The sequence below is a fragment of the Gorilla gorilla genome, chromosome 23 (genome assembly GCF_029281585.2).
Source record: "Gorilla gorilla gorilla isolate KB3781 chromosome 23, NHGRI_mGorGor1-v2.1_pri, whole genome shotgun sequence".
NCBI lineage: Eukaryota > Metazoa > Chordata > Mammalia > Primates > Hominidae > Gorilla > Gorilla gorilla.
Window position 1 is genome coordinate 40,176,278 of NC_086018.1, and position 14,804 is coordinate 40,191,081.

Genomic DNA, 14,804 nt, shown 5'->3' on the forward strand with positions numbered 1-14,804 from the left:
GACTGGGGCTTTCCCAACTGGGCCCTAGGGGCTGCATGTGCTAGGGCATGGGGCGTGGCTGAGAGATGGCTGGATCCCAGACAGTGAGCCTGGGAGCAGCCCTGGTGCCAGCCAGCCTGAGCAGCAGGAGTGACCTGCTGCCCCTGTGCTGAAGACTGTGAATTCTCTTTTAAAGAACATCACCTTGCTGCTCAGCTGCCAGCATCCAGGGTTTTGTCTTGGGCCAACACCTTCCCAGGCTCCCTCACTTGTTCCCTCCCTTCCCCTCTTGCTCACACTGTCCTTTCTGCTCCCCTTTGGCCTCAGCCGTGGCCTGAACCCGGGACGCCATCCTCACGTCCTTCCACATCAGACTCCAAGCCTGCCTTTCCCAACTGCAGCAAAAACTCATCATCTCAACACCACTCACCCTGGCCAGGATTCGCCCAGAGCCCATTTCCTCATTTCTAAAACAGACACTAATTCCGACTAGAGAGGGAGGATATGAAGGGAAACCTAATTCTGAATCTACACTGATTAAGGGCACTGATGGTCAGGGTCCAAGAGCCCTTTTTTCTCTGGGATGCACTCATTTCTTTCTTTCTTTTTTTTTTTTTTTTTGAGATGGAGTCTCACTCTGTCACCCAGGCTGGAGTGCAGTGGCACAATCTCAGCTCACTGCAAGCTCCACGTCCCGGGTTCACGCCATTCTCCCGCCTCAGTCTCCCAAGTAGCTGGGACTACAGGCGCCCACCACCACGCCCGGCCAATTTTTTGTATTTTTAGTATTTTAATTTTTTGTATTTTTGTATTGTTAGCCAGGATGGTCTCGATCTCCTGACCTCGTGATCTGCCCGCCTCCCAAAGTGCTGGGATTATAGGCGTTAGCCACTGTGCCCGGCCTGGGATGCACTCATTTCTTTTTTTTTTTTTTTTTGAGACGGAGTCTTGCTTTGTCGCCCAGGCTGGAGTGCAGTGGCACGATCTCGGCTCACTGCAAGCTCCACCTCCCGGGTTCACGCCATTCTCCTGCCTCAGCCTCCCGAGTAGCTGGGACTACAGGCGCCCACTACCACGCCCGGCTAATTTTTTGTATTTTTTTTTTTTAGTAGAGACGGGGTTTCACCGTGTTAGCCAGGATGGTCTCGATCTCCTGACCTCGTGATCTGCCCGCCTCGGCCTCCCAAAGTGCTGGGATTACAGGCGTGAGCCACCGCGCCCGGCCGCACTCATTTCTTTAACACAGACTCACTTGGCACTAGCATAGTTACATGCCCCGCTCTGGGCTAGGCTTTGATGGTGCAAAGACAGACGTGGTCCCTGCCCTAATGGAGCTTACACTCTAGTGGAGAGACAGGTAGTAAACAAGTAAATGATCTGAAATTGTGGTGATGCTAGGATGGCTGCAAGCGAGGAGGGGGGCAATGGAGACAAGGATTTAGAAAGGGAAAGGCTTCTCTGAGGAAGTAGCATTTAAGCTGAGACCCAGGAGATGGAGCCTGTTTTCAACATGAAGATGGGGAGCCAAAGTGTTTCCAGCACAAGGAACTGTGTGTGCAGAAGCCCAGAGGAAGGAAGCCTGGTCCCTGAGGAGCTGGAGGCAGCCAGGGGCCTGGAGAGTCACCTGAGACTTCCATAGGGCTCTGGAAGGCAAGGTGAGACGTCTGGGCTTTGTTTGGAAGATGACAAGAATCTCTGACGCAGAGAAGAGACAGGACTGGAGGGAGGCCTAATGAAGACTGCACTTGGCTGCTGAGCAGTGGCAGGGAGGCGGGCACTATAGCAGCCACAATGCCTGGGCTGGGGCTGGTGGGGAAGGAAAGTGGACAGACTCAGGCTCTCCTCTGGAGGTGTAACCCTGGACTGCCTCTGGACCAGTTTGGGGAAAGGGGAACTCTAGAATGTGACATTCATGCATACACAAATGGGCTGTGTGATGTCCAGCTCCAGGGGCAGGGGGGCCACTCCCCCTTCCCTGCCTTGCTCAGCGTCCATCCATGGCTGTTCTGTGCAGGGTACATAGCATCCAGGATGCAGCATCAGCCCTTATCAAGGTTATGCTTCCCATGTGCTGGACCACAGGGCCTGTTAGGGCAAGCTGGGGCCTCCTTGTTTAATTCGCAACAGGAGGAAGAGCTGGGTATAGGGACTCCACTGTCAAAAGTCCTGCCAACCAATGACACAAGCCAGCAAGGCAACCCCCTTGGCACAAGGAGACAGTGGGCAACCACGGGCCTGCAGAAGGACTTTTCCCCTCTGCACTCCTGGCGAGGGTCAGGTACCAGATACCTCACAGGCTGGGAGGCAGGGGCGGCATCTTTTAACCCCAAGCCTTGGGTATTTTTTGCTATAAGAGACAGCTGCAGGGTCCAATCTGCTGCCTTGACCCCTCCAACTCCCAAGAGAAACCCACAGCTAGGCATGGCAGATCAACGGGCTGAGAGCCAGTGTGCTGTGCTGGCACTTAGAGACATTTCCCAATGGAATCTCAAAAGGTTGGCACTGCTATTCCTGTTTTTACAGAAGAAACCGAAGTACAGAGACATGGAGTGGTCTGATCTTAGTCACACAGCACCTATCATATCACTCTGTCAGAACATGGCGCACTAGGAGGCAGGCACACACGCACATTCGCTGTCTGTTCCCTGCCTTGTCAGGGCACCCAATAATGGTGGCTCTCTGTCCCCAGCATGGGGCCCAAGATGAGTCCTCCTTTAGTTAGAGTTGTGATTCTATCCCCAGTCACCAGGGCTTCTACCACAAATGAAGGATGGTGACCACCCTCAGTGTCACTCTGCTGAACTGGGAAACCAGGAAAAGCTATCTGCCTTGTGGGAACAGCACATAAAAAACATTTCAGATGGACAGGACTGGATGCAGTGAGTCCATCCTCTCCCTCCAAGAGCTGAATGGAATGGTTCAACCTCAATGGACCTGAGACGACTCTCTTCAATGGGTGAGGCCACTTCATCACTGTGCTTCAACCCAGAAGGATGAAGCTCATTGTTCTGTTCAAGAGTTGGCTGGGCGTCGTGGCTCACGCCTGTAATCCCAGCACTTTGAGAGGTCAAGGCGGGAAGATCACTTGATGTCAGGAGTTCAAGGCCAGCCTGGGCAACATGGTGAAACCCCATCTCTACAAAAAATACAAAAATTAGCTGGGCGTGGTGGTGCACGCCTGTAGTCCCAGCTACTTGGGAGGGCTGAGGTGGGAGAATCACCTGAACCCCAGAGATGGAGGTTGCAGTGAGCTGAGATCGTGCCCCTGTACTCCAGCCTGGGCGACAAAGTGAGAATCCGTCTCCAAAAAAAAAAAAAAAAAAAAAGAGTCAAGGGCCCTGACAGCTAGGAAGGAAGGCCCAAGAATGACTAGAGAGGAACAGATGAACAAAATCCCCAGGAGATTTGTCCACCAGGCCCAGGGCCTGAACTTTCTTTTTCTCAAACACAGATGCAATTCCAGGACAAAAACAAAAAACACTTAAGCTCTTTCCTTAACCAGGTCTTCTAGGACACATTCCAGGAATATGCATCATGGTCCCCTACAGAACTTGACTCTAACCATCTTGGCCTGTGCTGGCACAGGGGTGACAATGGGAAGGCACAGCGACACCCTCAGGAGTGTAGGGACATGCAGGAGGGCCAACAGAAACAGTCCTTTCAAAACCACGCAATGCAATGGCTGCCTTGTCCTAAGGGCTAATCCCAGGAAAAGGAGCAGGCAGTGCTGCCCAGCAGGTTCTGGAAAACCAGCAGCCACTTGCTGATGGTGGCAATGTACTCCAAGTCCAAGAGGCTTCATTTGCTCATCTGGTTCCTCTGACCCAGGAACACATGGAATGGCTTCCACCCACCTCCCCACTTTGCTCTGATCCCTTCACTGCCAGCCCTACTCCCCGGAAGAGGAAAGAGAAAGGCACCACACTCAACGCTCTATCAAGAAGGCACTTAGCAGCCCCCACTTGACTTCTCAAATGGCGTGGCAGCCGAGGGGCCTTCTCCGGAAATTAGTAGTGGTAACAAGGAGGAGAGCACGTTCCAGAAGGTGGTCAGGCACATGGTGGTGCCGGAAGGGACACGTCTAGCGTAGCTGTGTGAGTCAAACTCCTGAGGTCGACACAGAAGTCCTCCCATTTGAGAGAAATGACCCCTCAATGAATATTTCTGAGACAACTAGTCCTCCTGCCCCATCCTGTAGCAGCAAGTGCCACAAGGTACATTTTGGTTTTTCTTTTCTTTACAACCTATTTCCCTTCATGCCTCAGTGACGCAGGGAGGGTGAAGGAGCAGCATGGAGCTCAGAGGCCTGCAGCTTCTAGAGACCCCAAGTCCTATCATCCTGTTTTCACAGATGCCTGCCAAGAGGGCCGTGACCACAATAATCCCACACAAACTCACAGCAAGCACAACTCAATCATAAGAATTTTTTTTTCTTTTTTTGAGACAGGGTCTCACTGTGGCCCAGGGCTGGAATGTAGCAGCACGATCATGGCTCACTGCAGCCTCAACCTCCAGGTTTGATCAAGTGATCCTCCCAGCTCAGCCTTCTGAGTAGATGGGACTAAAGGCACGTACCACCATGCACGGCTTTTTTTTTTTTAATGTGGACACAGGGTCTCACTGTTGCCCAGGCTGGTCTTGAACTCCTGGGCTTAGGCGATCCTTCTGCCTCAGCCTCCCGAAGTGCTGGCATTACAGGTATGAGCCACCATGCCCAGCCTCGAGATTTTTAAGAGTAAAATTAAATCAGATGCTAGAGTCTACTAAATCTTTGAGGATTTTTCTTTCCTTTGTACTTCCGCAAAAAGGAATCCTTCATAATACTGGAAAAAAAAGATTTCTAATAACAAAACCCAAGAGTTCTGTTGTTTTCAAAGGAAAACACACCATAAGCTTTACAGAAATGTAGTAAATTAAAAAGAAGAGACCTTTGACTGGAACCCTTTCTGAGATGGGGGAAAGAGCAGGGGCTACTGGCAAGAGATGCCCTGCCCAAGAAAGAGACCTAAAAGCCTGCTGTGTCCACTCACAAGGCCACCCCTGGCCAGCTGTGCCCTGAAGGGCTGCCTTCAGGAACAGTCACCCTGCACCCCATTGGCAGTGGACAGTTTAGAAGCCCCCACTCCTTTCCACAGATAATCTGGGGAGCTAAGTAACCAATGGAAGAACACTGCATCCACCTGGCGTTGTCATCCACAGGATGAAATGCTGGTGGCAGAGCATGGAGCGAGCAGGAGGGCAGAGGCAACGAGGCCTGTTGGAAGCCGGGCAGGGTGCAGGGAGCCCGGTGGCCCCGACTCACCTGTGCTTGCTGTCCTTTCCATTCCCACGAGCACACTGCCCCCCTCACCCCCGCTCCGACTGCTCTGTGCTGAGGCTGCCTTTCGCGGTCTTGTTCTGCAAGGGGGGGAGAGGGCACGGAAGGGGAGGCTGACACGGGCAAAACCAAAAGGAGACAGACAGGTGGGAGAGGACAGTGCAGAAATCAGGGAGGCAAAGGGAGGACAGGAGTGGCACATGGAAAAGGAAAGAAAAGGCAGAGTCAGTCCTGACCGACAAACAGGAGACATACAGACAGGGTTTTCTGAGGCAAAATGTGACCCTTAAAAAGGGGAGTTCTAAAAATAACATGCAAATTAAGTAAAAATAAAGAGAATATAAGATCCTGTGACCAGCCCCCGCCCTTCCCCGGAAATAATTTTTAAAGAAAAGCATAAGCAAGCATCTTTCAGGAGCATTTTGAGGGCAGACCTCTCTGGACAACCTCCTTCTAGGACTTTCGGCCCTACTAGATTTAAGACTGCGAGTGACCAGTGACCACCAGGTGTCAGTGTGACCTCAGCCAGAGACACAGTGCAGCCCCTGCAGGAAACATCAGGTGGCAGTGGTCTCCGTTCTGATCCTTTCTTGGGGCTCCTTCTCCATATACACCCTCCCCACACACATATGTGGTATCCACAAACAGACCATTCACCCCTTACCTCCCACCCTTTCCTAAAGGAAGCGACCGCGAGACCACCTCCTAAATAAACTGGGAAGTGGAGCCCAAGGCAGCCCATCCACTGTGCATTAGGCTGCTTCTGCAGAAGCACAACCTGGAAGAGACTGTGAGCTTCCCCAGAGCCTTGCGGTCAGCTCGACTTCTAGTCTGGGAAGATGCCTTTGCACAGGCCTCAAGGCCTAGAACCAGACTTACCAAACGCCAACCTGTGAACTGGGGTTCTATTCACCTCAAGTGGAAATCAGTGGCTTGATCGAGTTAGATATTCTCACCTCTCTTAATGAACAGACAAACACCCCCCTCCCAAAACACATTTCTCCTGGGATCCTCATAATACTCCAAGTGCTGGCCCCCATGCCATGGGTCTCCCTTCAGCATCATGCCCCTCCACCCTCCCAGGGCCAGGAGGGGACTAACAGCCGGAGGCACAGGTGGGGACAGGTGTGGGTGAGGCCCACCAACACCTGGTCTTCAGGTCTTTCAGGAGGAGCCACCCTCGATCCCATCCCTGCTGGTAGTTCTTGGGGCCTCTGACTCACCTTGTGCTTAGGGCACCTCACCGAGAAGTTCTCCTCATGTAGCAAACAATCTGGAAGACAGAAGGGGACAGTCAGATGGAGACTTCACAGCTGGACGTAGGTGTGGTCATGCTGGCTGGGATTGACAGGGTCAGACATGAAAGTAGAAGGTCGCTACACTTACTTCTAATAGGAAAACATTAGAGACAACCCAAGTAAGCTATGATACCTTAACATGATGGATATCGGTCACTTAAAAATTAACATTTTAAAAGAGTTAATGGTTTGGAAAACACTCATGAAACAAAACTGCTTGGAAAAACCAGGATGTACAGATGTATAAATGTGCTAATTTTATTAAAATGTTTCTACGCATTAAAAAAAGACTTGGGGCTGGGTACCATGGCTCACACCTGTAATCCCAGCACTTTGGGAGGCCAAGGCAGAAAGATCACTTGAATCCAAGAGTCAAGACCAGCTTGGGCAACACAGTGAGATCCTGTCACTATTAAAAAAAAAAAAAAAATACTGAAAGTCTGGGTGTGATGGCACTTGCCTATAGTCCCAGCTACCTGGGAGGCTGAGGTGAGAAGTCTGCTTGAGCCCAGGAGTTCAGACTGCAGTGAGCTACTATCACATCACTGCACTATAGCCTAGGCAAGCAAAACTGTCTTAAAAAAAAAAACAACTACTTGGGAGGCTGAGGCAGGAGAATCACTTGAACCAGAGAGTCGGAGGTTGCAGTGAGCCGAGATCACACCACTGCACTCCAGCCTGGTGACAGAGCGAGACTCCGACTCAAACAAACAAAAAAAAAAAAAAAAAAAAAAAGACTGAAAGGAAATCTATGAATATGTAACAATAATTCTCTTTGGGTAAGAAGATACAGCTGACTTAAATTTTATCTTTTCTATATTCCCATGATATCACCAATAAATGCTATTTTAAAAATCCTTGATTCTAGGCTAACCCCATTTCTCAGGCTCAAGCCAAAGCCTCCTTGTAAAAACACTTTAAAATCTAGACGCGTCTTTTCTTCTCTGTACAGAGAATGCCCAGGTGTCTGAGACAGAAAGGTGGCCAGGCCCAAGAGCCCCACTGTCACCTTTGCCCCACGACCCATGGAGACACAGAAGCCTCCAACACAAATCACATAATCCACACTAAATGCTTCAGAGGAAGGTAAAATCCCATGAGGATGCTTTTAATCCTTGGAGGAAAAATGATTCATTCCAACTTGTAACATGATGACAGCATCCTGGATGGAAGCAAGGACACATCTGCCTCCAGGTGAGCTGAGCTCTCACACAAGGGTAGTGCATGGATCAGGGCAAGGAAATCTAATTAATGAGTTCACTCTGTACACCACAGCTCCTGGAGACTGACAGCCAGGTCACTGGTGCAAAACGCGGTGGCAGAATGTTAATAAATATTGATAACACATTCTCAGAGAGCTCCCAGGCACCATGGCAGGAGGCAGCCATGGTACTTATCCTTGTTAAATTTAAACTGAGATCAAGACTAGCAGCCTGTGCACCCACAGATTTCAAGTGCAATAGTGATAAGCAATGAACATACACATGAAAACTTTTCAGGTCCCAGTATCCTAAAACAAATCAAAAAGACCCTTTTATATTTGGCCAGACCTGGAACATCATAGCCTGTCTTTCGTTGGAGCCCGTGAGTATCTAAGAGAGTGGGCGGCAGCCTTCTTGGCTCCGTGGGCCCAAGAGCTCAGCAACTTACTACTAACCTCCAAGCCCCTCCCCCAGCAAGCAACTAGCAAGGCAATAAATGAAATGTGTTAATTTAAAACCCACAAGTACACAGTGTGACCAAGACTCCTGCTGCTCCAATCTGCCAGAGAGTTTATAAACAGCAAGAGCCAGACAACTGGAGCTCAGGGGACATGCTCTCTTCTTACCTGGGCTCTGGCAGCAAGCACTATGCTGGCTCAGTCTCTAGTTTGGGCCAGATAGAAACAGTACAGCACACGTGGGGCTGGGCCACGCTTACGCCACAGGGGTTTATACCAGTGAGGATGGGGACCACACAAGCAGCAAAGGGTGCCATCAGAAAGGCGCAGGCGGCTCAGTTCCCTCACGGCCACAGAACAGTGACCAGCTGTGATGGACCATTAATAAAACACGCCTCATGTTAGGAAATGCATTCCCTCTGAGTTAGAAGCAGAAAAGAGTAAGACACTATGAATGCACGCTAACGACAACTTGAAACTAATGCCAGATACATCTGGAAATGAAGTCTCCTACAGCAATCTGCCTGAGGCAGTGTCCATCTCTGACAAGGCCTCCCATGCAGGAACACTGTGCAGACAATGCCCTCCTCTGTTCTCATACATGTCCACAGGCCATCAGGAAGCATAATTCATGCTCCTGGCAGGGGCCAGAACCACAGCTAGAGAGCTCAGAAACCTGGAGGGCACAGGGGAGCTTCTCCTCTGACCAGTCCCTGCTGGGAGGGAAGAGTGAAGAGCAGTAGGTGTAGTAAAACCTCTTCTGAGGACTCTGAACAGGCAACTGCACCTACATGGCCAGCCAGTCAAGGTCTCTCAATCTGTGTTCTTCAAGGCCCAGGCACCATCCTACACTGTCCAGAGGGCGCAGTCAGCACTTCTGCATAGTGAAGTCAAAGTAAACAGCTTGCGAGATCATCATCCAAGCTCAAAAAGACCTACAAGGTGGCCTAGTCAACAAGATGGCTTGCAGACACAAACATCAACCCCCAGAAGAGAAGGCCACTTTCATTTCCCTCTTTAAGCTCAAAGGCAGAATGGATTTACTGAGCTCCTCATCATAAGCTCTGTGAAGCTTCAGATACCCACATGCATCCACATGCTCCCAGGCTGAGGATGGTGGGCTCAAGGAGGGAGGTGGGAAAAATAAGGGTTTAACGTCCTTTGGATCTGTTGTGTACCAGACACAGACTCCAATTCACCTACACTCTACCCCAGTACTACTGTTATTCCTTATGTTGGCACACTGCAGGGCTTGGGACACAGGGGCCTGCCAGCCCCACCCTGCCTTGCTGAAGGGTAGGCTCAGGCTCCTAGGCCATAAGGAGGGAAATATGGGGCTCTTGGCACTGGGACTGGCTTCTGTGAGGCAGACGGCTGTCCCTCGGGGAGGAGTCAGACTAGCAGCATTTCCCAATGACCCATCCAGGGCTCTGACCGCACTAGCAAGATCAAAGTCTGCAGCAGAGATAGCAGCTTTAAAATGCTACTGCAATGAGAGCTGCAGAAAGTAGAATTCCCAGCTGTTTTTTCATGAGAGTAGAAGAAAAAAAAAACCCTCCACACAAGGTTCTTTACGCACAGTGGAATTATTAATGAGCTACCACAGCCTTTTTTTCTCTTCTGTCTTAATTGTTGCGGCTCATTACATTAAATACATTAATTAAAAAAAAAAAACAGAGCTCATTCTCTTATTACTGTAACCCCCCCACCTGGAGCCAAATCCTGTGCCTATGACATAACAAGCAATACAAAACAGCTGACCATGATGTCAGAAATGCAGGGTCAACATCAGGTGGGGGGGAAGGTGGCAGGAGTCACAGATCATGAAACAAAGATTCTGTTTCTATGGAGACATCCCAGTAATAAACGTCTTCCCTGAGACATCAACAGCTCTTTAAAGATCTGGGTGGTTGACAGCAAGGCAGAGATGAAAATGTTAAACTGCTCTTTACTCCATAGGGAGGTTAGGGATTCTCAAACCAAGGACTTATTTTTGTTATGATTAGAAAGAAAAGTCAATCAATAAACGTGTTTCCTGGATACAAAGTTACATCATATACAGAGAGCAATTTCCAAGAAGAATGTGTGGAATAATACAAGCGTCCATCCCCACAGAGCAGTGCAGGCCTCTGGGTCACTGTGACTTGGGTCATCAAAAAGACTGCAATGACCAAGACATGGTCATCTTGTGAAACTGCCTCTGGGTCCCAGGTCTCCACATGAAGGAGCAAAGTGCACAGCAGCAGAGGCAGCAAAGCCAGAGGCCGACAGCCCTATCCTCACTCCTCCCAACCCAGACCCCTCTGTCTTGCTGGACACGCGGCCACCAACTTCTGTTAAATAGAGATGCTACCAGCTTAACTAGGCAGGCTACCAAGATGGGCCCCAAAACAGAAAATGACAGATACCATTTACTCACAAGTCCTCAGCTAATAATGAAGGTCCTGCGCTTCTCTGCTGGTGGGCTGGGGTGACAACCTGGGCACAAGCTTCCACTAGAGGAGAAGATGTTCCAGTGCTCTATGGCCCCTTCCAAAGAATCCCAACCATATTGCCTGAACTTGGATTGAGGAGGGTAGCTCTAAGCCTGTGCTGTTCAGCCACTAGCCATACATGGCCACTTAAGTTTAAATTAAGAAAAAAAAAAAATTCATTTCCTCAGTCCCACTAGCACTCAATGATCACATCTGGTTTGTGGTTACCACATTGGAGAGTGCTGAGCTAGAGCGTTTCCATCACTGCAGTATGTTAGGCTTAGCTTTGCTGCTTGACATCTTAGAAACTGGACCAGAAGGCAGGCTATGAGCAGAACGGGGGCAGCCTCCAGGGGGGCCCTTGCTGAAGTGTGCTCGGGTGGGATGTGGCACCGGCCTGTCAGCACACCCTAATGTGTCCCTGAACACAGCCTCAGTGGGGGGACCACTTCTTACCCAGCTGCAAACTGGGAGAGCCAAAACTCACAGTATTCCCAATATAAAACTAACAAACAACCATAAAAAACTTAATACTTAAAAATCCTCATATATAGCTGGGCATAATGGCACATGCCTGTATTCCCAGCTAGTTGGGAGGATCGCTTGAGCCTAAGAGTTTGAGTCCAGCCTGGGCAACACAGTGAGACCCCGTCTCAAAAAAATTTTTTTTTTCACTTAAAACCCATTTTCTTGGCCAGGCGCGGTGGCTCACGCCTGTAATCCCAGCACTTTGGGGGACCGAGGTGGGCAGATCACAAGGTCAGGAGATCGAGACCATCCTGGCTAACACGGTGAAACCCCGTCTCTACTAAAAACAGAAAAAGTCAGCCGGGCGTGGCGGCGGGCGCCTGTAGTCCCAGCTGCTGGGGCAGCTGAGGCAGGAGAATGGCGTGAACCCGGGAGGTGGAGCTTGCAGTGAGCCGAGATCGCGCCACTGCACTCCAGTCTGGGCAACACAGCGAGACTCTGTCTGAAAAAACAAAAAAAAAGCCATTTTCTTCAACTAGAAACAAAACTTTATATTACTGCTCCCCCTCTTTCCTGGCCACTAGACTACAGGGAAGAAAACACAATATTACGATGTAACTAGGGGTAATGAAAATGAGAAAAGGCAACTGGTTGGCTCTTTTAAAAACTTATTTTTATTTGAACAGACCTGTTCTTGCTATGTTATCCAGGCTGAACTTGAACTCCTGGCCTCAAGTGATCCTCTAGCCTCAGCCTCCCGAGTAGCTGAGATTACAGGTGTGAACCACCATACCTAGTTAACTGGTTAGCTCTTTCTTTTTCTTTTGAGACAGAGTCTCGCTCTGTTGCCAGGCTGGAGTGCAGTGGCGTGATCTCAGCTCACTGCAACCTCCACCTCCCGGGTTCAAGCGATTCCCCTACCTCAGCCTCACCAAGTAGCTGGGACTACAGGCATGCACCACCACACCTGGCTAATTTTTCGTATTTTAGTAGTGACAGGGTTTCACCATGTTGGCCAGGCTGGTCTCAATCTCCTAACCTTGTGATCCGCCCACTTCGGCCTCCCAAAGTGATGGGATTACAGGCGTGAGCCACCGTGCCTGGCCCAACTGGTTAGCTCTTGAAAGAGAAGGATTTAACAGCTGTACTACAGAATATGGCAGACCATGACCCAGGGTAAATTACACCTTAGACTCAACATGAAAACATTTGGAGGAAAAAAGAGAACAGAAGGGACGGACTAAAACCCAAACTCCCTGAACTGACATTTCAAGGCTACTTCATTTTTGTTTTGAGATAGGGTCTCACTCTGTTGCCCAGGCTGGAGTGCAGTGGCCCAACTGAGGCTCATGCAGCCCCTCCTGGGCTCAGGTAATCCTTCCATCTCAGCCTCCCTGGGTAGCTGGGACTACCGACAAGGGCCACCATGCCTGGCTAATTTTTTGTATTTTTTGTAGAGATAGGGTTTCACCATGTTGGCCAGGCTGGTCTCGAACTCCTGGGCTCAAGCAATCCTCCCACCTCAGCCTCCGAAAGTGCTGGGATTACAGGTGTGAGCCACCACACCTGGCACTCTGTTTCTGATTCCCTATCTTTCCTTTGATCAAATAGTGCCTTGGCCATCAAGCTGCCTTTCAGTCCACATGTACGTGTGAATACACACACTTTTGTAAGAATCTAACTGGCATCAGCGTTATCTTCTCTACCTCTCTTGTTCTTTTTAACTGTTTCTCCTACAGAAGCTTGGAGAGAAAAGAGGGAAGGGGGAGGTAAGGGCAAGGAGAAAGATGTGAAAGGAATGGAGACATGCTTAAACAAAAGTCAGGAGCTACAAGCAACTGCTGTGCTGGAAGGAAGGGTGGGCAGGATGAATTCTGAGACCTGATCCAAGTCTGTTGGCCCTGCTCTATGTGTGTTATGCCTCATGCCTGTTCCCATCATGCAGTCAGCCACGCCCTCTTCCCCTTCCCATCAAATTCAAATCAAACCCCGCCTCCTATGGACAGCGTGGCTGCCTCCATGGACAGCCCTGCTTCTCTCCTGGGGAAGCACAGAGAGGGGGCATGCACATGACAAGCACCATGCTACTTGCTGCCTTCTCTCACCACTTTTCCTCAAACGTGACCACAGGCATTATGGGGGCTGCCTGGGTGATGGTCTTAGATACATCTAATGCTCAAGAAGTAACTAGAGGATATTATGTCAAGTGAAATAAGCCAGGCACAGAAAGTTAAAAGCTGCATGTTCTCGCTCATGTGGAAATTAAAAAAGCTGATCTTACGGAAGTATTAAAAAGTAGAAGAGAGGATACTAGAGGCCAGGAAGGGGAAAGGAAAGGAAGAGATAAGTAGAGATTTGTTAAAGAATACAAAATTACATGTAGATGGGAGAAGTAAGTTCTAGTATTCTGTATCACTGTAGGATAACCACAGTTAACAACATTATATCGTATAGTTTCAAATGACTAGAAGATACCAAATGTTCCCAACACAGACATGATGTTTGAGACGATGGATTTGCTAATTACCTAGGTCTGATCATTTTATATATATATATTGAAACATTACTGAGCACCCCATATCTACAATTACTGTCCATTAAAAAAAGTAAAAAAGGCTGGGCGTGGTGGCTCACGTCTGTAATCCCAGCACTTTGGGAGGCTGAGGTGGGTGGATCACCTGAGGTCAGGAGTTTGAAACCAGCCTGGCCAACATGGCAAACCCCATCTCTACTAAAAATACAAAAATTAGCCGGGCATGGTGCTGGGCGCCTGTAGTCCCAGCTACTCAGGAGGCTGTGGCAGGAGAATCACTTGAATCTGGGAGGCAGAGGTTGCAGTGCGCTGAGATCATGCCATTGTACTTTAGCCTGGGTGACAAGAGTGAAACTTCGTCTCAAAAAGAAAAGTAAAAAACTTAATAAACTTGAAATTAACACCCACCTTGCCACCAAAAAAGTAAATGGGGAAAACACCCACTGAAGGGACTAAAAGTCTAGAGTAAGAAAGGTGATTTTCCCAGGTTATCGAAGCTCTGAGTCAAAACTCAAGTCTTCTGCGTCACTCATTGGACGGCACTTCTTTAACAAAATGTTTCCCTTCTTTCAACAGTTAACACACTGCAAAACATCCCCCTATCATCTCAGCAAAGAAAATACAACACTCTATTGTATGTATACAACATACTGTGATTTAGAGTAAGAAATACATATTTTAGTCTTCATCCCTGATTCCTGGCACAGACCTCCTAAAACCCGTGTGAATTCCTGAGCAATTAGGGGTGCTAGGAGCATCTTTTCTTCTAATATTTGGTTTTTGATCCTGGTTCCTGACATGGAGCTCCTAAACCCTTGGAATTTCCTGGATAGGAGCACTTTTTGTTCTAATAAGGCAACTCTTGGTGGTTCCTGGATGGGGGCTGGGCACCAGAGAGACTAAGCTGTGATTAGCAGCTTGGAACTGTTAGCTCTACCCACCCCACTCCAGGAAGGACAGAGGGGGTGAAGACTGAGTTAATAATTGATTATGCCTACATGATGAAGCCTCCAAAAAATCCGTGAACTACTGGATTCAGAGGGCTTCTGGACTGCTGAGTAGATGAAGGTGCCTC

General features: G+C 49.2%; 1 protein-coding gene across 5 annotated transcripts in view; it reads right to left on the bottom strand.

Moving 5' to 3' along the window:
• TCF20 (transcription factor 20) overlaps positions 1 to 14,804 on the bottom strand; it is a 185,748-nt gene that overhangs the window by 3,605 nt on the left and 167,339 nt on the right. For 2 of the 5 annotated variants that reach the window (XM_055374766.2, XM_004063572.5), the window contains exons 4-5: positions 6,520 to 6,569; positions 5,282 to 5,409 (exon numbers count right to left, since the gene is read on the bottom strand). In XM_055374766.2, the coding sequence (XP_055230741.1) occupies positions 5,326 to 5,409; positions 6,520 to 6,569 (134 nt within the window). In that variant the 3' untranslated portion in view covers positions 5,282 to 5,325. The remainder of the gene's footprint in view (positions 1 to 5,281; positions 5,410 to 6,519; positions 6,570 to 14,804) is intronic. The other 3 variants (XM_063704565.1, XM_004063574.4, XM_004063573.5) reach the window with 2 other exon arrangements.